The 24,288-nt window shown below is 29.6% G+C and overlaps 1 protein-coding gene across 1 annotated transcript; it reads left to right on the forward strand.

Annotated features, from left to right (window-relative positions):
• Positions 1 to 6,018: 6,018 nt before the first annotated feature.
• Positions 6,019 to 6,483, forward strand: LOC109816962 (F-box protein GID2). Its single transcript, XM_020382138.3, has one exon. The coding sequence runs from the start codon at positions 6,019 to 6,021 to the stop codon at positions 6,481 to 6,483; it is 465 nt and encodes a 154-aa protein (XP_020237727.1).
• The last annotated feature ends 17,805 nt before the right edge of the window (positions 6,484 to 24,288 follow it).

Raw genomic sequence — 24,288 nt, forward strand, 5'->3', positions numbered from 1 at the left:
TAGATAAACTAATAATTTGATAAATATGACTTGATATATATTAATATAATTTTACAAAAATATAAATATATAACAAAAGATATGTATATTTCTAATTAATATACTTATACTTTTGTAAAAGTATATTAATATATAATAAATTATATTTATCAAATTATTAGTTTATATATAAATATATTAATAATATTATTGATATTAATTTATTAGTAATATTATAAAAATAATAATATAAATTTTATTTATTTATTAATAATAAATATATATCTTTTGATGCATTGAAGAAAATTATAATATGTGTTAACTTGAATAGATAAATAATTGTATAATTTTAAAACATTGTGTATATATATATATATATATATATATATATTAAAATTATTAAATTTTTAATGAGAGAGACTAAAATCGCATAATAATGATATTTGAGGGACTAAAATTGTTCAATTAAAAATTGAAGGACCAAAATCGCACAATTGCAATCCTTTAGGGACTAAAATTACTCAATTAAAATTTTGGAGATCAAAATTACCCAATTACAATACTTGAGGGATAAAAAATATTCTTGATTTAATTATTTTTTATAATTGCAAAAAAATGATTAATTGGGCTTTTGTCGATGGGTTAGCGTCTTTATAAATGCGATAGTAGAGTTAGGATTGTTTCACTTAATGAGATGTATGTTGGGTAGTGGAATTGGTCCTGATCCTTTCTTTGTTTCTTGTATTATATGAATGACATTTCATCAATTGATTACATCATGTATTTTTTTATGTTCCATATGATTATTTATTATTCTATTTGATATTGTGTAGTTGTATATGTCTCTAATTTCGTGATTAAACATGTAATTGTGAAGTTTGAACTACTTGTGGATTTCCATGGAAACCCTAAATAGTTATTGTGTGAGGAGTTAATAAAGGTATGTAATTAGAATGTGAAATTGATGTTGTATTTGAGTAATTAATGGTATAATAGAGTAATATTAAGTTTTAATATATGTTTTTACCGATTAGATAGGGAGAAAATAGTTTGGATGTGAATTATTTCTTGTTATAAAAATTTTGGTATGAATATACTTTGGTATTTATGTGATTCCTCTGTGTGCAATTAATAAAATTAAGTTTTGATTATTGGGTTGTAAAGTTGACATTTGAGGCTATAGTGTAGACTAAAGAATTACATAAAAATGTTAAGGAATGACCGAGTTATATGAGTTAAAAGATGAATCTTATATAAACCCTAAACCCTAAAATCTTATATTAAGCCTTTTGATTATACCTAAAGGGAAGAACTAGGTTTTGTAATCTTCATAAAAATTATAGCTTTGAATGTTATTTTTCAAATTCCATTGGAATCACCTAAAAGGGAGGTCTAGGACTCAAGTTATGATCAAATTAGTGAATAAAGGTCAGATTATCAAATTTAGGTTGAAATGTTATGGTTTTGTATTTTTTTAAAATACTAGATGACATAATTAGCTCTTGAGGTCAACATAGAGGTTGACGATAATTGTATAGGGCATTCAGATCACACAATGTCTTAGAAGGTTAAGTTGTAGAAATGTAGTTTGTGAATGAGGATAATGAATAACTTTACCCTTTAAGTATTTGATCTTATAAATGGTTTGAGGACTTATATTAATGTTTAGGAAGGATTAATTATGATAAAAACAAACAATTATTAATAAATTATGGTGTATGTTGATTGTTAATGGCATGAGATGTTTTGATGATAGCTATGTCTAAGGACTTAATGTGTGATATTGATAAAGTTGTTAGACTAGTTAGCCGAACTTAGGAGAAGCTTAGGCCCACTAACCTCAACATAAACCCATTCCTCTTGCATCCTCCTAGACATGGCCCTAGTGGTGGGTCCCCTAGCTATGCCTCTACCGTCATTAAAGGTTTTATTTAAATGTTTTATCTAATTAAATTTAGAGAGAATAGAATTAGTAACTAAGATTAAGTGTTTTAACTAAAGGAGAATTATAAGAAAAAGTTAAATTTTAAAAGAAGGGTTTCTGATCAATTTTTACGCTCTCATATATTTCCCGTACACACTTACCCTTCTAAGCTCGAAGAACTTGAAGGAGAAGGAAACCACCTCAAAGTTGCAAGACCATTGTCTAGTGCTTATCAAGGTAATGAAGGGAGTGATAAACCTCGCTCTGAGTGTGAGAATGTATGCTGATAGTGGGATTGACCCCCAATCCTGTCTTAGTTGTATGTCTATGTATGAGGATTTTTCCCAAATGTTCCTTTTTCTTCTCTATTTCTCCTTGTATGTTTTGACTGATGTAATCAATATGTGTGATTAATGTTCGGGTTCGGCTTATAATTGCATATTTTGGTATCCCTATGGGTTCCTATGGGAAATCATAAGGAAATACATCAATAGTTGTATGAGAAGATTGTTTGAAAATGTAATTATATGAGCAAATTATACTATTTTGAATGTTTATTGTATGATTTAGAATATTTTCACTGATTGTATAAATAAATTGATGATTTGGGATGAAAATACGAAAAATCATAAATTGTAGAGTTTCTAATTGTAGAAACCACACTGAACGCCATTTTTGGGGCTAAGCGTCATGGTGACAAAAAGCTAGAAGTATTGTTTGTGATCACCATGCTAAGCATGAGTTTCACGTCGAGCTTGGTCATGTTGAGCGTAAGTTTCATGTTGAGCATGGATCAACCAAAGGGTCAAAGTTAGTTGTTTATTTGTGTTTCCTTCCTTCTTTGTTTAATGAATTCTATTGATGTGATGTGAATCTTATGCTACTTCTCTCCTATGATCTATGAATGGTAGTGATGTGCTTTCTTGTTCTATTCATTGTTAACCTTTAATGAATACAGTTGCATTGTGATTATTATCTTTAGATGCTTGATGATTATGTTTTATGAGATAAATTAATAAATTCGAAACAACATTATAAGGTCATATGATAATGAAACATGATAATGTGATATGATAATGCATATAGTCTTGATTTACATGCATCATATGCATAAATGTTTTTGAGGATATGATATGGAATACATCATTAGGGAAGCCCCCTTATGTAAAAGCTTGGGAGTCAATCCTTGGGGATAGTTTGATTTGGAAGTCCTAATCCTACCCTTTTGTGTGCATGAGATGTATCTTGCATGACTTAACTATCTCGACTAGACCTTGGTAATATGTTCTCTTATTGAGAGTGTGTAGAGGGTGTGACCTCGCATATACTCCTAGGCGTGTTGCTAGTGGCAATGCACCTTGTGATGTTTTTACTAGTGCCACATGCATGATACTATGTAGTTTGTGTCAATTACATGTGCATTGAAATGTTATTTGTTAATTAATTATTATGTACATATGTAGTTTTATTTGTTTTGACTATTTGGTGTGCATTCCTACATCGTGAGTTAGAGTGAGATATTTCTTACTCTTTCATTTTGTGTTGTTTTCCTTTGAATATTATGCAGGTGATCATTAGCATGATGCTGGTGACATTGGTAATGAGACTTAGATTTTAGAGTTGAGTTTTGCTTTATTAAGACATGTGACATCAATGTGTAGATAGGGTTAAATTAAAATGTGGTTACTATTAATTTATTTTGGAAATATTAGTTTTATTACTTTTGTAATTTTTGTTGATTATACTATTTCATTAAGTTATGAATGTGATATTCTCTATATGAATATGTTTGGTTTTAATTATAAAGAATTATGTTATTTAATTTTTTATTATTTATGTATTATGACATGAAGGATAGAGGGTGTCACATATCACACCTTTATGATATAATTTCTATTAAAATTAGAGAAGTACATGTTAACATTACTCTTTCTAACTTATTAAAACTATATAAAAAAATTATATGAGAAATTATCGAATAAAATAAAATATAGATTTAAATATGTTTTTGACTTCTCAAATTTAAGATATATCTATTTTTAGTTCTTCAAATTTAAAATAATTTTTTGTCTATATAATTTCAAAAAATCTTATTTTAGTCTTTATACTTAAATTTTGTTCGAAAATCTATTAACTGCTATCATATAAAATATATCTATTTGTATTTTAGTCAATGAAAACATTACATTAAATTGTCTCAATTTGTCACTTTCATATATATATATATATATATATATATATATATTATTAGTGACTTCAAAGATTAAAATAATATTTTTAAAAATACAGGACTAAAAATAAAAATTTTAAAATTTGAAAGATTAAAAATAAATTTATCCTAAATTTAAATGATAAAAAATAAAGTTAAGCTTAAAATTTACTATAATTTTAACCTATAAAAAATATTTACAAGTATATGATGCTAATTTATCACTGAAATTAATTATCATATTATGTTAATATATTAATTAACTATTAGTTGACATAAAAATGATCTTAATTAGAAATGTGGTGACTGGATATCCACGTTGAAAACTTTGTTTACATTGTAAAGTGCCTTCTAGATGTGTCGGTATTGAAGGAAATTTTACTAGAATAATTGGTAGCAACGGACAAAAATTTAATTAAAATAAAAGGCAGACACCCCGGATGTGGTCCCCCTGAGAGTGAAGATAAAAACAAATAACAGTAGCGCAAGACGGAAACTTCATGACAAATTCATGAATCACGCAAAAGAATTAAGGGTTTTTCATAATGAAAATATTTTTTAATTATTATAAACGTAACTTTATTAAACTTTAATGTTTCAATTTTCTTCTTTCTGTTAGTTAGTTTTTTTTTTTTTTTACTTTTATAAACTTTTCCTTAAAAAAAAGAGACATTTTTAAATTTTAAAGTTTCAATAGGAAATAAAATCATGTTTATCTATAGAAAATTGTTAAGGAGTGTCTGAAAATACTGGATAAAGAATAAAAAAATAGAAAATTACACATGTTCTTTCTTGCAATTTTATTATATTTTTGAATGATTTTTTTATTTTTACATAATAATCCCATAACCAATATTTTAAATAAGACCTACCATTAATAAAAGTTTCTTTTTCCTAGTACACACATTTTTATTATATCATTTTATTCTTAATATTATAAGTGACTTTTTTATTTAAATTTTTCTTATTTTTTATTTGAATAAAATACATATAAATATAAAATATCATTTTTTTATTAGTTTGAATAAGGTTAAATTGTATTTTTAATTTCTTTATAATATTTAATATGTAATTTTGGTTTCCAAATTATTAATTTTATAGTTTTATTCTTAATTTTATAAAATTTATAGTTTTGATTTTCTTACATAAACATTAAGTACTACTTTTGTATCATAATAAGGTCGAGTTAAAATAAAAATAAAAAAGTTTAATAATAATATACTTTACACAGTTATTTAAACATAATTTATTATAAATAATAAATTTGTTAATTTTTATAATAATTATTTTAAAAATTATACAAACTGCGATTTTTAATTGATTGACTATGTAGAATATTTTGTACTAATGGCTATTAAATTATAAAAAAAATAAGTCTTATGTTAATTTCATATTATAATATTAATTATTTATTTTTTATTTATATCTTTAATAATTATTTAAAAATTATTATGTTGTATTATTTTTAATAAAAAAACATCATAAGAATAATTTTGTAAAATCAATATTTTTTCACCTATTTATTATTTTTTCTTAATCAATATATAATAATTTATGATGAAATTTATTATAAGAAAGAAAAAGTAAGTGATATATATATTAATGTCTAATAGTATTTAGATTAAATTACATTTGTAGTTCCAATTTATTAAAATAGAAATTTAATTTAAATATGACTAAATTTTAATGACTAGAGAGTTAAAATTACTTAAAAAATTGAGAGTCTAAAAGTAAAAAATAAAAAATAAAAAATTGAAAGAGCAAAATTCTAAGTTTATCCTATAAATAAAAAGGTTAGAAGAAAGAAAGGACATATGACAAAGAGGAACAGTTGCTTCCCCTAAGCTTAACTTCTTTCATTCCACACAACAAACACATATCCACAACAGCTTCTTTCTCCCAAAAGATGAATAGCGGAGAGGAAAATAGGAAAGCCAAGAAAGCAAAGGTGAGCGACGACTCAGAGCGTGAGAAGAGCGTGTACCTTGACGACAACGTTTTGTTTGAGGTGCTGAAGCACGTGGACTCGCGGTCGTTGGCTGTGGCTGGCTGCGTGAGCAAGCAGTGGAACAAAACCGCGCAGGACGAGAGGCTGTGGGAGCTGATATGCACAAGGCAGTGGGCAAACACCGGGTGCGGGGAGCAACAGCTAAGATCTGTGGTCCTCGCTCTCGGAGGCTTCCGTCGCCTCTACGCGCTCTACCTCTGGCCACTCTCCAAGCCCCACGCGCCTTCCACCTCTTGGCCCGCAATCCCGCACGTGCTCAGGTCCAAACCACGTTGGGGCAAAGACGAGGTTCATCTCTCCCTCTCCCTCCTCTCCATTCGATTCTACGAGAAGATGAATTCTCGTAAAGCCAAAAACACATGACTCTCCTATGTTTTTCTTGTTCTATTTCCTTTGCTTTGGTTTCTGCAACTTTTTTTTTTAATTTCGGTTGCCAGATCTGAAATTTTAATTAAGTATTAACGCAATTAAGCTAAGCTGGTTGTGTGATTTGAGAAATGAATTATCATATTTATGGTGTATTGCTACAGTTTGTAAAACGTTGGATCGATTGATCAAATTAAATGACCATGTGTGGATGTGTATGTGTTGTGATTGAATTGAATTTGCCTATTTTGTGTGGTTTGAAGAATGAGGTAGCGTTTGGATGTGGGTGGAAGCGTGTGATTGGGGGGTTGTGCCAGGGTACAAAAGAAAAGGGGCTTTGTTGTAATAAATGTCTGGTTCTGCAAAAGCCAATTTTATTTTATTTTTTTAATCAAGGGACGAGGTTTGTCGCATCTGTGCGAACTATTGTGTGTGTGTTCCGTAGACTGAACTCAAGCCACTGGCCTAGGCCTTGTCTTTGGACAAGGAATTGACCGTTTTGGACGAATACCAAGTTTTTCTTCTTACCCACTTTCCTTTCTATTTCTTTTTTGGGTTGATTTTTCTGATTCACTTATCAACTAGTTAGTTGCTTATGTTTAGACTTTTGATTACAAAGCAAAGGTGAACAAAAGAAAGAGGAAAACAATGTTACAAGAAATTATGATGATAGTTTTGTCAGTTCTGTGCTATTTACTTGAAAACAAAAAAAAAAAAATCATATTTTTTGGTTGCATTGTAACTTGTACTTACGAATGAGATAGTGAAATATAATTTGACATTTTTAAAGTTTAATCTGAGTTATTAAATAAACAAAATAATTTAATTTTTTTAAAATTTATTATTTAAAAAAATTATATTATCAAAAATATAAATAAATAAATAAATTTATACAACTGAAAGAATTATTAATATTTTTTTATCATTTTATTTAAACATTTATATATGACTGTACGTCATTGCACATGAATATACAATTTTTTTAATAGAAAATGATCTCTTTGTAACATTATATATGTATCCTTTTATGTAACCAATATTTTTTTTTAGTTTGTTACCATAATTATTTTTATTTATTAAAATAAGAATGAGCTATTTAAAATATGTCCAATGAGATATAGGAAATAGGAGTGGTTATTTAATTTGTTAGTTTTTTTAAAATTTATGTTTATTAACATAATTAAATTTAAAAGGTTAAAGTTAGATTTATAAAAAAATAATATAATAAATAATAAGTCAATTTTATACTTAATTTTGTAGAATATACATATTCAAAGTCTGATTTGACCTGTTATATTTTTATCCCTGCTTATAACTTCTATTATAATTATGAAAGATAAAAGATTGTAGGTTTTTTTGAAGATAAAATTTAAATGTAATTTTTTAAGTGTGTTTGATATTTTTTTAAATTAGAATTGAAATTCTATTTTGATAAATTTTGATAACTTATTATATATTTATTTACTTTTATAAACTAATTCAAACATTTATTACATGCATTCAAATTATTTATTTATTTATTTAAATAACCTGGGCCCAAGATTATTTATGCAAATAACTCATTTTTTAGGCCCAGGTGAGAAATTGGTTGCTGGGTAACCGATTTTTCAAAGAAATTTTTAAAAAAAATTTTAAAATCCCTTTGAGAAATCGGTTACCCATTAACCGATTTCTCACTTGGGCTTTTTTTATTTGCCCTTTTTTTGATATTTTTTTTCTTCAGATTTGTTATTTTTTTTTCTTTTTCAGTTTTTAATATTTAGATAAAAAAAGTATAATAAATATTTAAAAAATTTATTTAGTTTTTGTTTTTAGATTATAAAAATCTATTTAAAATAATTTTTAAATAATAAAATTTAATAAAATTAATTTTAAAATGATATTTAAATAAATGATAATATTATAATAAATCACAACTTTAAATAAAAATAACTTTAATTGAAATGAACAACTTTAAATAAAAACAAAATAACAACAATAAAATAGGAGATCGAATAAAAAAGAACAACAATAGAATTAGAATAAAAAAGAACAACAATAGAATTACAATTCACAAAATTACAATCCAACTTTAATGATGTCTATGCCCACCAGTTCCACACCTCGGAGGTTGTCGGTTCCTTGTTGGGTTTCGACGACCAATTCATGGTTGTTGTGGTTCAACTTGCTCCTCATCATGTTCTATATTAACAGTATCGGTGGCTGGATTTGACGAATCACTTCCACCGACCTTAAAGTGATAAGAAGAAAATGAGGAAAAATTCATGCTTTGCATGTAATTATATGCACTTTGTGGCGTGTGTACGTCGACGCCGAAAAGATTGCTCATGAAGTCTCCTGTTGGAGTTGTTGTTGATGGTGGGGTGTACATGAATTGTTCATAGTGTGTATGAAATGGTGGATTAGACTGGGGATGTTGTTCCACACTATAAGGTGGGTGGTTATCTCCAGCCACTGGGAATGTTGTTCCTATAGTTGTTGGGAGTTGTGTACTAGAAGTGGATCCATGAGATGAAGAATATTGGCTACAAAGAAATAATTTAGAATTAGTACGAAATCATTGTAAATACTCAAGAGTGTGTTGGAGAGACCCTTGAAGTGGTTCCCAAAAAATAACATGTTTGCATCTATCTTTCCAAATGAAAATCTAGTTTGCATGTTGTTCAGCCCAGTTGGTGTCGCTATATCCTCTCATGTCTATTTCGTGCATTTTATCAAGATTATGAGCTTCATTGGGGATTGGTTGCTATAAGCTAAATTGTAATTGGACTTTGTCAGTTTGATGTCAGACTACAACTGCAAATGAAGTTAAAGTAGTACAAGAAGTCTATATTATAGAATCCTTATAAGCACGTGATGACAGTGAGGACAAAAATTCCCTATATGGCAGCCATAGAAACTGAAAAAGAAAAAGGTTTAGGGTATGAATCAATTGAGTATAAGAGATTATGTTTGACAGAATTTTACACTGTTATGGTTCATGTTGTCATATCTTAATCTGTAGCCAAGTAAGTCTTCATGGGACGTGCCTGTAAATCTTAGCCCTCTTCCTAACCACCTAAAACATTTGTACATTGATAAAATTTTAGGTAAAAAATTTTAGTTGTTCGATGTATTAAAGTGGTATAAAAATTAATCCATACCTTGATGCTAGCAGAAATGTAATATCCTGTTGGACTGTTGGTTGGATGAAGGGCATGCGATACCAAGCCCAATACTCTAGAAGCAAAGAACATCCACCCATTTTCTTTGACGATGGATAAATTGTCGTAGACATTTCTCTATACAAAAGTGCCAAACAAGAAGAACCCCAACTATATCATCCTGCACATTCCAAGTCAGCCAACAGTAGTAAATACATTAAGTGAATTTTATTACCTGACTTGTTTGGCATAATGACACCACCGATCAACCTTAAGATATATGCCCTACAATGTTGGTGCAATTATTGTTCAGTGGGTTCATCTGGTAGTGCAATTGTATGGTCTCTTAACCATTTTAGTTTTATGCTTGAGCCAACTAGAGCTTCACCTTTTGGAGGTACGAAGCCTAACAACTCGTAACACAATTCATCCTAGTCAAAGAAAGTTGGGCCTATGACTAGTTTGCCATCGATCCTTAAACCCAATTGTAGTGCCACATCTTCCAAAGTGACCGTGCACTCACCAACTGGGAGGTGAAAAGTATGTGTCTCAGGTCTCCACCTCTCCACCAAAGACGTTATCAAACAATCATCGATTTTAAAATGTCTTATTTTCGCAACCTCGCCAAAGCCATCAACCTCCAACAAATGCTCAATTCTTAGGTCAAGTGTAGGCATGAAATGATAGTAAGATTAAATCACTTGATCACTTATTGCCTGCGAAAATGGTAGAATTTAAATGTTAGTAATGAATAATATTAGTTGTAAACATTACGCAATATATATTAACTTACCATCATTTGAGTTTCATTTGACCTATGGAGGTGTTGTTTCCATAACATAGTTGAAGATGAAGAAGACATTCTTGAAAAACAATAGCAATGAAATTGAAGAGTGCAATAGCTGAAGAGAATTGATCTTTTGTTGTGTGTTTAGGGTTGGATCGTATGTAGTGTATATATAGTGCAAAAAAATTGAATTAGTTTGTCTCATTGCGTAAGGAATCCAATGATTTTGTGCAGAGTGTCATCAATTGCTTTGTCCTAGAGCGTCAGAAAAATCAATGCTTTATGCAGAGTGTCATTTCCTTGGTCCAAGAACGTCAGAAAAATTAATGACTTTGTGTAGAGTGTCATCAATTGCTTTGTCCTAGAACGTCAGAAAAATCAATGCTTTATGCAGAGTCATCAATTGCTTTGTCCTAGAGCGTCAGACAAATTAATGACTTTGGGTAGAGTGTCATTGTCGTGGTCCTTGAGCGTTAGAAAAATCAATGCTTTGTGTAGTGTCATCAATTGCTTTGTCCCAGAACGTTAGAAAAATTAATGACTTTGTGCATAGTGTCATTGCCTTGGTCCTTGAACGTCAGAAAAATCAATGTTTTGTGTAGTGTGTAACGACCCTCCATGGTCTCTACACTTAGTGGAATCGCACTACTGCTAGTGAACTAAGAGAAATATTAAGTTGGATAACTCATACATACAGGTATAAATAAGAATAAAAATAACTAAGTTTCTTAAATATAAAATAGAACTCCATATATGTACAGTAATCCCAAAAATAATATTCCCTAGTGTCAGTCAAGCACAGACAAAATCGGTACCCAAAATGGTAACTCTAACATGAGGATCAAACTCCTCGTCTCGCAGCGGTCACCTTAACTCCAAGCTAGCCCTGACCTGCTCCCATACAAGGTATGATCATCGCAGTCCATCCACATGGAAACAGAAGGGTAAACTAGAGTTCAAAAATCAATCATACAAGTATAGAACAAAATCTATACTACACATCATCCAACTATCAATCATGTTCATAGAGTCACACCATACACTCTATCCAATACTACTCATGCATAAAATACAATCTACCAATCATGAAGTCAAACACCATACTTCATCATATTAATAATCATGCAAGAAATGCATCTTATGATAGATATCAATACATATCAATCATCTAATGCGTCGTCACGCATACACCTAGGAGATCTCCCTAACAATAGAGTTGTATAAGTGACATTCCATCCTACCGAAACCATCCCAACCATTTTCATGCCCAATACGCCCGCTCGGTCACAGCTAAACAGGATATAATCCTCACTCGGGTTTACTCGAATGATGTCACTTACACAATTGGAAGTCCAGATCCACCGTCAGGTATAGCACAGCTGGGTACGGGCTTACCACGACCTTGGCATGCATAACCAAGTCAATTGTGGAGTTCGTCCACCGACTATCCGCAAGGATCCACGCACCTTCCCGAGTACTTAGTTAAGGGAATAACACACGACCTCACACACAGCTCCAACACTAGCTAAGGACTTAGAGGAGACTCACCCAACCCAGTGACCTACTTGAGCACCACTCCCAAATCCAGTGGCCTACCTGAGCACCACTCTCATATATCAGTGGTCTATCCAAGCACCACTCTCAAGAGACTCTATGTGAGCTCTTCCAGTTCGAAAATATTTTTCCTCTCCTCAAGTCCTAGGCTAGACTCATGCCATAAGGCATCACATGCATTTATGCATCATACATCATACATGGTCTGCCCACCATCATGATCAACAATCATACACATGTCACAAGACATTACATGCAATAATGCATCATACATCATACATGGTCTACCCACCATTATGATCAATAATCATGCACATATGAACATATAATCATGCCATATCATATTTAAACATTCATATATATCATCACTAAGCATACATATGAATCACACCTCACCATACATCATATATCATACATACATGATCCAAAACTTCAACTAAACATGCATTAGCATCATTTCATTCATAAACATGTCCACGCCCAGCGCAGCCTGAGCTCGCCCAGCCTAATCCGAACTTGTGAGTCTTAAAACTCATCCACACCCAGCGCGTTCAAATCACGCTCGGTGTCCTTGAGACAGAGACTCCTAAGAGTCTCCACGCCTGACGCAACCAAATCACGCCTGGCCCAACATCCAACCCGAGAGCCCTAAGTTCTTCCACGCCTAGCGCGTTCAACCTGCGCCTAGCCTAATCCCAGTCAGAGAGTTCAAAACTCTCATCCAAACTAACAAATCCAACCATATGCAAACACAAAAAGATAATGCATAGGCTTCATACAACACAAATTACAGCTTAAATAGTCAATAACTCTCACTATATACAAATTACATGTATATAGCGAAATTTAGTTTCTTCTGCAATCAATTTTGATGTTATTTTTGCTACTTGTTTGCATTTCTCTTCATATTTCTTTCCCAATGATTCTACCTGTATAACATAAACCAAGTGATAGTTAGTTAATTCTTTTCACATTTTCAAGAAAAGAATATACCTCATGCTTATCCACAGATGCCCTTTTCTATAATCTCGTTTAGTCAATTATCATTTCTACTTTTATGCAAAACCTAAAATACAAGTAAACATAGCAGAAGAGGGAGTGAGTGAGTTCATGATTCATATTTCTTAATGGAAAACAAAGCGGCTAGTGACCCTTTTAGAGGTGGAACCTGTGGCAACAACACTAGGAAATTGTAAAGGGAAAAAGCAAAGAAAGGGAGAGGAAAACAATCGAAGAAGACTTGAGCAAAATTACCTTTCACTAAGAATGATCAAAATGAGCTTGAGCAAAATTATCGTCGAAGAGGTCTTCAAGAGTTTCGTTTGACTTTCACTAAGGAGAAGGATGATGTTTTCGTTGGAGAGGATGTGCTAGGGTAGAAAAAGCTTTTCAATACTACATTACTACATTGGTCACTCATAAGATTGATCTTGATATACTTATGTTTTATATTTAATTGCAAAAATTTCACCACATTTTGTTTCAATATCATTTTTTATTAAAATCGATGTAGAATTGACAGTAGAAGCTTTTTAACATTACATTGGTTTATTGATGTAGAACACTCAATTTTTACATCAATTCCCCTTAAAAATGATGTAAATATATGCTTATATTTTATATTTAATTACAAAAATATTACTGCATTTTGTTTCTACATTGTTTTTATTCAAATCAATGTAGAATTGGCAACATGGAATTGTACTTTTCTAGTAGTGAAAAAAAAAAATTTATCTAGATCCGGATATATGTGAGAAGGAAGACAACAAAGAAGAAAGACAAAACTATAAACAAGAATTTAGAACATAAATTGTGTTTTCAATTTGAAATTTAAAAATATTTTTTATGTTGGATGTTTTTACACCTGTGATAGAAAGTTATTTCTTTATCGAGTGTCATTACACCTACCATAAAAATGTTAGAGTCAACTACAAAGTCGATCCTTCCAAACACATTCTATGATGGATATAAAAATATTTGACATACAAAGAACTTTCTTTGACGGGTAAAATAACAACCAACTGTGTGAATTTCATTCTACATAAAATCTCTATCATAAAAAGTCCTATTTGAACTAAGGATAGCAATGAGACCCATGGGGATGAGTAGTAAGATACTTGTACCTGTCCCATCAATTAAAAGTTTGTCTCATACCCGTGTAGGTATCCGTTAATCGGACACTCGTGAATTTTATAAATATCCATAGATATCTATCTATGAATACTCATGGATACTTATGAACTTTTTAAAAAAAATTTAAAAAAGTATTATAAATAATTTTAAGCTTATATTTGATGTTAAATATATTGAAAGATTAAAGATAAACAATTGGTATTAATTTTTTGAATTTTCCTTTAATGATCATTTTTTTAAATAATAAAAATAATATAAGATAAAAATATGAATATTTAAGTAATATTATTTAGCGAGTACGCACAGGTACGAGTACTATTATACCCGCCTCCACCATATTTATAAATGGATAAAAATTATTCGTTCCTATTATCCGTATATATTCATTTAAGCTACTCATTTATTATCCATAACATATTTTATCCGTAAATATTTGTAGATACGGATAAATTTGACATTCCTAATTTGTACTACTGCTAGTCAAAATCCTATCCACCTTGAACCTTACTCATCCAAATATAACATTGCGAGCCAAAAACATAAAACACAAATATTCACTATATATTTTGCACAAACTATCTCTATAAGATCATATAGATCATCATATTACTTAAAAAGAAAAACATATTCTAATTTCTAATCATCAAATCAAGTCTGTGACTAAAATATATATATATATATATATATATATATATATATATATAAATCAATATCTCTAAAATATATAACAAATATACTCATTATCATTATCATATAAATTGATGCTTATTAAAAGTTTCATATTTATTTTATTTATTAATTAATTTTAGAGGAAATCCCATTCATCATAAGAACTAGTATTTTATTGCTATATTTTCAAAAATTAATTTCATACATCATTCTCAAAAAGATGCCTCACAACTATTATTTTCTTCTCTTCGCTACACTTTTATTTCATCATCATACCAATATAATCTTGTTCAGTGGTTTGTTTATACATTTTACCACTTTCTCATTTCATGTTACTGGATCCTAGTTGTGGTTAGGATATATTTTTTATACCTTTCCAGTTGCATTTCATTTTTCAATGCCTATTACGTGAATCTATCACATCTCCGGAACAAAATGCAAATTGATAACACCGAATAAATGCGCTAAAAGAGGGCACATAAAAAAGTAGCAACTAACCCCAGTATGCAATAGGTTGTAAATTGTCACACATTCAATTATCACAATGATTTCATTTTCTCCCCAAAACAACCACAAAAAACTTTCATTTTCACCCTCAAATCACAGCCACAAATAATTTCCATTTTCTCCCCTTAAATCACAGTCATAAATAACATATAGCCATTTAAGCAATTTGAAGTTAAATAGTAATTACAGTCACACCCATATTTTGTATGCCCTTTTTCTTCATTTTCATTATTATTTATTTAAAATATTTTAAATAAGATATATTTGATATTTAGAAAAATTATTTTGGATAAGATTATTTTATTTCATTAAAGTCTGTGCATGAATGTTCATATATAAATGTATGAATAGTACATTTTACATTATTTATTTATTTTTCTTTAAAATTCAAATCTTAATAATAATTGAGTCAACTATTTTTTATCATGCAAATTAAAAAATAAAAACTCACATACATATTTTAAAATAAATTTTTTTACTTATTTAAAATTAATTTTATTAGATTATTAACGTGAAATAGACTGTTTAATAAATTAATAGGTCAAGTTAAACTTTTTTAAAAAGTTAAATTAAATTTATAAAAAAATCCTGCAATATATAATAAATTAAACTTTAACTTTAATTTTATAGGACGTACCCGATATATGTTCAAAGTTTAATTTAACCTATTTTTATTCTTAATAATAACGCATCTTTCTATTTAAGAAAATTAAAGTTAAACAAAATAATTAACTAACATTATTTTTCTATCCTTCTTATTTTGATTATTACTATCTTTTATACTTTTTAAATTATGTATATTTAGCTATAAGAAACTGTTTAAATTATAATAAACAATATTTGTATTTAATTATTTTTTTACCTACATGAGAATATACCCGTAGTTTTGTTAATTTCATTTGTGATACTCCAAAATTTCTAAAATTATTAAAAATATATTTTAATTAAATAAATAGGTTTTATAATTATATTAAAGAATTTTTTTAAAATAGTTATGATTATTTTTATTAATTAAAAAAATATTATTTGTTATTATTAGGGATATAATTATATTTTATTTAACTATTTTGATTAGATATTATGACTTTGATTATTTTAGAGATTTTACATATAAGAATGTTTAAGATAAGGAGAATAAAGATCTGGATCTGCCTCTCCCTTGAATTGAGGAGGATGGCACTTCCGGAACTCGGCCAGGTCCCGGCTCTCCTGCGACCCAGTGGGTCTTGCCGCACCAGTTGCAGCTCTCTCCGCCTCCATCCTAGCAAAATAGGCATTTTGCTGTTGCATAGCCATGGCCATCATCTCCATGGCCCTGGCTATCTGTTTGTTGGTTCTAGACATTGTCTACAGAAGCAACAACACCTTTAGCAACAATATCTAAACCAAACAACAATTCAACGACACAACAAAACGCCACAACAATCAACACAGCAATCCACACATCAAGGCATCACAACTCAGAGTTAACACAACAAAGGCCTAAGGGAACCACCCCCAAAGAGTGTCCACTAGACTCGAACTGCTCTGATACCACTAAAGTGTAACGACCCGACAGGTCCTACACGCACCACTGAACACCGGAAACACTAGGCAGAAAGAACAAGTATATAAATATAGGTTCTAGAATATAATTATATACAAAGTCCTACTCCGACTAGGGTTAGAGTGCCAAAATAACAGTACCAAACAAGATACAACGCCAACCGCTACACCTACTAGCCACTACAACAAAACACCAATCAAACATAGCCAGCTCCGCCTACCATCTGCCTACTCATCACGAACCAAACACCTATTCCTGTTCTGCTCCCGTACATAGTACGATCATAGCAGTCCAACCACAAGGAAACAAAAAAGGGTAAGCTAGTATAGAAAGAAATAACGTATAACAAAATTCAAGTAATTAGAACAACTTCAACCGCCAATACAACAACATTCTACTATCCATCAATTTATACAACCAACCAACAATTGAATACAAATGCGTCGTCACGCATATCATCTCAGAGATCTCCTACAACAACTCAGCCGCTTTGGCCTACAACAACTCAGCCATTAAAGCCTACAACAACTCAGCCATTTAGGCCTACAACAACTCATATCAACATTCAATACAACCCAACTTTTGCTACTCAACATATCAACTTGCAACACAACACAGCTGGACAACTCAACATCAACCTTCAACACAACTCAACTGGACAACTCAACATCAACTTTCAACACAACTCAACTTTACAACTCAATATGTCAACTTATAGCACAACACAAGTATACAACACAACATCAATCAACCAACATCATCCAGTAGTCATCACAATATATTCATCTATTTCAACTCAACTAAGTATAAAACAACATCAACTAACATATAAGATTTCTCCTCCCCGCGCCCGGCGCACTCATGGTTACGCCCAGCGCGGTACAACTCGAGAGCACCAGGGGGCCAGCACGCCCAGCGCAAGCATGCTCGCGCTCAGCGGGACTCAGCCAGAGAGCACAAGGCTCTCCCGCGCTTGGCGCAACATCCATTGCGCCCAGCGCAGGCCAGGCAGAGACTTTAAGGAGTCTCCCACGCCCGGCGTACCTAACCCAGCGCTCAGCGCGGGGTAGGCAGAGACCACCCCTTGGTCTCGCGCCCAGCGCAAATCGGAATTGCGCCTAGCGCCCACGAGGCTGAGACTTCCAAGGAGTCTCACGCCCAGCGCGACAAGGGCCGCGCTTAGCGCAGCCGCTGGAGCCCAACAACAAGTTACAATGGGTATCGCGCTTAGCGCGGTCCAAGTCGCGCCCAGCGAGGGCCAACCAGAGACCCACATTCTCAAGCGCGCCCAGCGCACTCATCAAGGCGCTCAGCGAGCTTGACTAAATGAGGTACCCTGGCGGTCACGCGCTCAGTGGGATGAACAGCGCTCAGCGCGAAGCTCATCTGCAACCCTACCCAGTTCGAAAATTTCCCCAAACACCTGTAAAAATCACTTTCAAGTACATGCAATCCAGCCAAAGTGTCACATTCCCATCCAAGAGTTCAAAAACGACATTTTTTCATACATGCATCCACAAATCAAATAAAAACCAAGAATTTTCTCAAAACCCCAAAGTCCCCAAAACTCAATATTTCTCCCAAATCAGCCAAGAATCCGACAATCTTTAACAACCCAATGAGTTCTCAAACCCATTTCAACCAAAACGCAGCAAGAAAACTAACTTCCCTTACCTCGGGTGAAGAATCTGAGCTTCCAGGAAGAGAAACGGAACGAAGAGGAAGAGAGTTGGAGAAGAAGATGAAGGAAGAGGCTCCGCACAGCACGGTTCGACAAGAATTTCAACCTTCCATCAGCACCTTCAACCTCCAAAACCACAAGTTCAAAATGAGAGAAAGGAGAAGCAGAGAGTAGTGAAGTATGAAAGTGGAAGTTTAGAGAGAAGGTAAGTTAGAGAAAAGTCCGTACGGGAGGTCTCACAATATATAATATCATTAATATTTAATAAAATAATATTGACATTTATGTAATAATTAATTTAATTATCTTTAATTATTAATACAAAATCAATATATTTATTATTATATTACAGTTTTCAATTTTCTATATTTAATAAATTTAATTTAAATAATAAAATTATTTTTATAATTCTAAAATTTAGAATAATAAATAAGTTTTAACATTTTCTTTATTTTTAACAAATTTAAAATATTGTACAAAATTTTATATTTTTATATATAATTCTGAAAATTATAATTAACTATATTTATTTTAAAAAAAATTTAAAATCAGAAATATTATAATTTATAAATAAATATAATATTAATTTTATTATTAAGTATTATTCTTTATAAATTATTTAATTTAAATATTAAATATATTTTTTAAAATTAATTATAATTTTTGAAAAAATCTGAAAATCAAAAAATGAAAAATTATTTTTTTACAAAATCTGAACAAAAAAAGCCAAAAAAAAATGAAAAAAAAAAAAAAAAAAAACTCAAGTGAGAAATCGGTTACCCAGTAACCAATTTCTCACTTGGGCTTCAAAGTGGATTATTTGGGTAAAGAATAACCAACCTAGATTATTTAAATAAATAATTTTTTTTTGATATATTTTAAAAAAAAAAGTCGAGAAAATGTGTTTGTGCACTTTTACCTAGATGACGCGCGCCTCTTTTCGTGTAGAAGTCGAACTAATCTTGAAGAAGTTGGAAGGCACAGATGTAATCTTGTGAAGTACTCATTCTACGGTTTATCTATTTGTTAATCGAAAAGTTTACAAGTTATTGTTAAAATGAGGTTTAATATATCATTTAATTTTTGAATTTTTAAATATTTTTAACTAGATCTCTAAATTAAAAGTTTTTGTTATTAAGTCTCTCATTTATTTTATTTTTGTAATGAAAAATTATTAATAACACACTTTTTAATATATTTTTTAAACATATTTTTTAAAAATGAGATAAAATTTATTAAAAAAACACAAAATTTGGGAGTCCCACATCTTATTTAATGAGTTTTTTACTTTTTTCTCTTGATTTTGTAGTTTTCAATAAATTCTAACCAATAAGAATGAGTTTGTTAAAATAATACTCCTTCCATTTTTTATTCATAGTCGTTCAAGATTTTGCACGGGACTTAAGAAAATGATTGATATTTTAGTTTTCAAAAATATTTATTACTTACTTTCTTATTTTACCCTCTATTTTTTATAGTATTTCGTTGGAAATATATTGTCCTTTTAAATGCAACATTAAATTCACATAGGTGATTGGAGAAAAAGTAGGTAGACATTAGAAATAAATAGACACATTGTTCAGTAAACATACATTAATTATCAAGGGTAAAAATGAGAAAAAAAATTAATAAGTCATTAATTTTAGTAAAATAATAATGAAAAAAAATGACAAATTCTGACAAAACGACTATGAATAAAAAATGGAGGGAGTATGTTACTAGTACTCTTCTTTTATAATTTAATCTGTAAAGATATAAATTTATTTACATTTCATGAAATTGCACACAATATTGTGGATACTCATAGATGATGAAACAAAATAATAATTTAATATAGTTATTTAAATATATGAATACTAATTTATTTTTATTTTTTTAAAATTTCATGGATTTTGTAAATGAATTTCTAATCATAACTACAAAATTACAAAATTATTAAATGATGGGGAATATAATTATAATTTTTTTAAAATTTAAGGGTCAAATTAAAAATTTTCAAAGACTAAGCAATCTAATAATAAACCTTAAAAAGACTATTGAAGTTGAATGTCTATTACGACTATTTTTATAAGTTTTTATATATTTATGAAAAGAAAAGTTAAAAAGTTAATTTATCCTCCAAGTCTAGTTGCACCTGGCTCATTGCAATAAGCTTTGTTGCACCAGGCCCAATATAACTCTAATGCTAGCCTTACCTATTCATTAATTGATTTCTATTCCAAAATGATAATTGGGAATCATGCCTCCACTTAGTTAGGTAAAAGCTTACCATAACACCTAATTAGTTTGGCATAAATAAGATTCCTTCGGCCATAAGTCAAGCGTATTGTCCAACCAAAATATAAAGAACACTCCATTAAAAGCTAGTCGAATCAACTAGTATCCACATCTATACTCATAACTTGTTGCCACTACACTATATGATTAGGTTAACCACGAAATATTACCATTATGGATATATTATTGTCATGAATACGTGGGAACTGGCTAATTTCATATTTTGCTCCTATATATAATAAAGAATGAGAGAAAGGAAAACCAACATTGGTTTGTTAAAAATTCAACTTATCATCAATTTTGTGGTAGGGTTGATTAATAATTACATCCTCAATTATCAAGTTTATTCCTAAATAGAATTTTTTAGTATTTTTAATTTTTTTAAGGAACAAATCATTTCTGAAAACTCATTTTATCACTAATATATTATTATTCTGAGTGAAATTAGACTTAAAAATTAATATCTTTGAGCAAGATTTTGAGTTGAAGTTTCATGAATGAAAAATTACAATTTGAAAAGAATTTATGTTAAGTTGGAATATTCGATAAAAATTATTAATTAGGCTTTTTAGTAGATATTATTTATCAACAAAGCTACTTGATATTTTGCATTGTGACCTAAATTAAAAATAATCCTTTTTGACTTTGTTTAAATAAACCTCTCAATGTAAATTTGTAAGAAAAGACAAGAGAATGACAACATCAAATAAACTTCTATCATAAATAGTAGTGAGAAAAAGTCAAGTCTTACATAAAAGTTTATGACGTGACATATTTAAAATTTAATGTGATTTAACTTAATTAATAAAAATATCATATTTAAACTTTTAAAAATGTTAAGTTTGGATTTATAAAAAAAAACTTTGTTTGATGTGAAAGACAAATCTAATTATTTATATAATATAATAATAAATTTAATATGCATATTAAGTTACAAATAATATAATTAAATAAATAATTTTATAATTTAAAAATCAAATTATCAATGACATTCTCATTTTCACTCAAACGTTATACATTATTTATTCTTACGAGATAAAAAAAATCAAATATAGAAACCTAACAACCACATTTTTGTCTTCGCAAGTACATTGTTTATTGAAACTGTTAGATTTTGTTCATAATCACGTGAGGAATTGCATAAACTAGTAGGAGCTACATAATATAGAGAGCAACTTATGTTTGTTTTATATTTTTAGCTTGTATTTTGAATATTTTTACGTTAGTTTTATATTTTCTAATTGTTAATTTTGAAAATTTTTATGATAGTTTTGAAATTTTTTTTAGGTTTAGTTTTATTTATTTTTAAATCTAAATTTTAATAATAATGCAATAAAATTTTTTTTTTACCATGAAAATTAAAAAACTTGTAAACTTATTAAAAATAACTCGGTTGACTTATTTAAAATTATGTATATTGATCTATTTAATATCATTAATGTAAAATAGCTTTTTAAATAGATTAATAGACTATGTCAATTTTTTAAAAAGAAAGTCAAGTAAGACTTGTAAAAAAAATTTACAATATATAATAAGTCAAATTTAAACCTTTAACTTTATAAAACATATCAAACCTATATATTCAAAAGTTGGTTTGACATAACATATTATCATCCCTATTCATAAGTTAAAACAAAATTATGAACTTAAATTTATTTTTATAGAAGTTATCTTGTCTAATTTCTCCAAAAATTGAGGCATATACAAGTCTGTTTGAATATAAGTTTAAAAGTCTTTTTGAGAGTTTTTATTTACTAAAAAATATTCATTTTCAATATAAAAGTTCTAAAAAAACGTTTCTATTTTGTATTTAAATATACTCTACTTCGACTTAACAACTGTATGTTTGTCGTTGTTTTTTTTTGGTTTCGATAACTCGTTTGAAGTGAGCTATTGTTTTGGTCATCCGTTTGTTTCTCATATTTTTTAAATTATTTACATGATATGATCGGATTCAGAATCTTATTTTAACAAAGCAGTAAACTAGTTGTATGTGTGATTTCTTTGTGCTCATTCCATATTCATGTCACTATTTGAGAAGGATACAACAAAACCATGAAATTTGATTTTGAAAGAAAGTGAATTTTGTACAGTTGTCTTCTTTAACACTGTTGCTGCTTCTCTACCTCTTTAAATCTCTCATTCAAACTAAGTACTCGTCTCTATCTGGTTCTTCGTTTTAAGTGGTTTTAATTCTGTAAAATGGTGGTATGCTAAATAGTGACTATGTTTAAGTTGTTTATGTTGATAATGCTTATGAATTCACTTATGTTTTGATAAATAATAAAAAAAGAGCAAACTATACCTTAATTTTTCTTTAAATACACTAAAAGTTTACCTTTTACTTGCTAAAATTGTTCTTTTTAAAAGATAAGAAAATTATAGTTAATAAATAGCAATTTAATTTTATCTTCGTGATTTTAATTTTCAAGCATCAAGGGTAATATTTGAATATGCAAGAAACACATATAAGGGGATTAAATGTGTGTGAGTAAATTTGAAAGCTTTTTTGCAAATACACAAGTATAAGTTCATAAACAAGCTTTCATCTAAAACAGGTGTAAGAAGAGGGATAAAAAAAGAACATTTGATAATTTTATATTGGTTCATTCGACTTAAGTTACATCCAGTTTACCTTTAAATTTGAAGGGTTCAACTAACTTGAAACTTTTACATGTGTTCTTTTAATGTCACTTCTAGCTTATAAGCACAAACAACCTTTTTGTAGTTTCTTTTACTAAACTCTTCAAGCTTACAAGGTTTTATTATAAAGGTGTTACAAGATCTCACATAAAGGATATGAATTTTTTGGTACACTTCACATAATAACTTGTTAAGGTAAAGATATTCTATCTTATGCTTATCTTTCATCTGTTGGATGAATGTTACAAGACGTAAAATTGATCAGAGTTCTGACACAACAAAGAATAAGCTTATATTCACAAGGTTCAGAAGGTTCTTTTTTCTTTTAAGGTTTTCTCGTATTTATAGGTTTTTTGAGAAAATATTTGTTGTGTTAGCCTCCATTCAAGATTGTTCTAACTTGGTCATAAATATATGTGAATATGGTTTGATTCATGCACTAGGAGGTTCAGAACATTAAAGCCTTTTGTTGGAATAAGGCATGACACAAAATTGACTTTATTGAATGCATAATTGTAGGGATTGAAACATCCCTTTTGTAGCTGATTTTCCTTTTTTAGATGCTACATTGTGACTGTTTTATTGTATCATTTTGCATACCTACACAAAAAGAAAATAAAGTGTACAAACATTTGTAACTAACACAACTTATTATAACATTAATCGATGACTATTTTAACGTTTATAAGGTTTGTTTTAAGTGCAAAGACGTTCAAACAAGCGTTGAATTTGTATGCACTTTCGAATTCAGACGTTGGTTTAACATGTTAGACATTGGATGCAAAGGTTGACTAGATGATAAAACTTAGTGCTACACTTGTTAATTTTAAGCATATGATAGAAGATAAATTATTTAATAAAA

The sequence above is a fragment of the Cajanus cajan genome, chromosome 9 (genome assembly GCF_000230855.2).
Source record: "Cajanus cajan strain Asha chromosome 9, NIPB_CcT2T_4, whole genome shotgun sequence".
Taxonomy (NCBI): Eukaryota; Viridiplantae; Streptophyta; class Magnoliopsida; order Fabales; family Fabaceae; genus Cajanus; species Cajanus cajan.

What these genes read in the sequence shown, in the direction of transcription:
- LOC109816962 (XM_020382138.3), top strand. Translation starts at nt 6,019, where the DNA reads ATGAATAGCGGAGAGGAAAATAGGAAAGCCAAGAAAGCAAAGGTGAGC.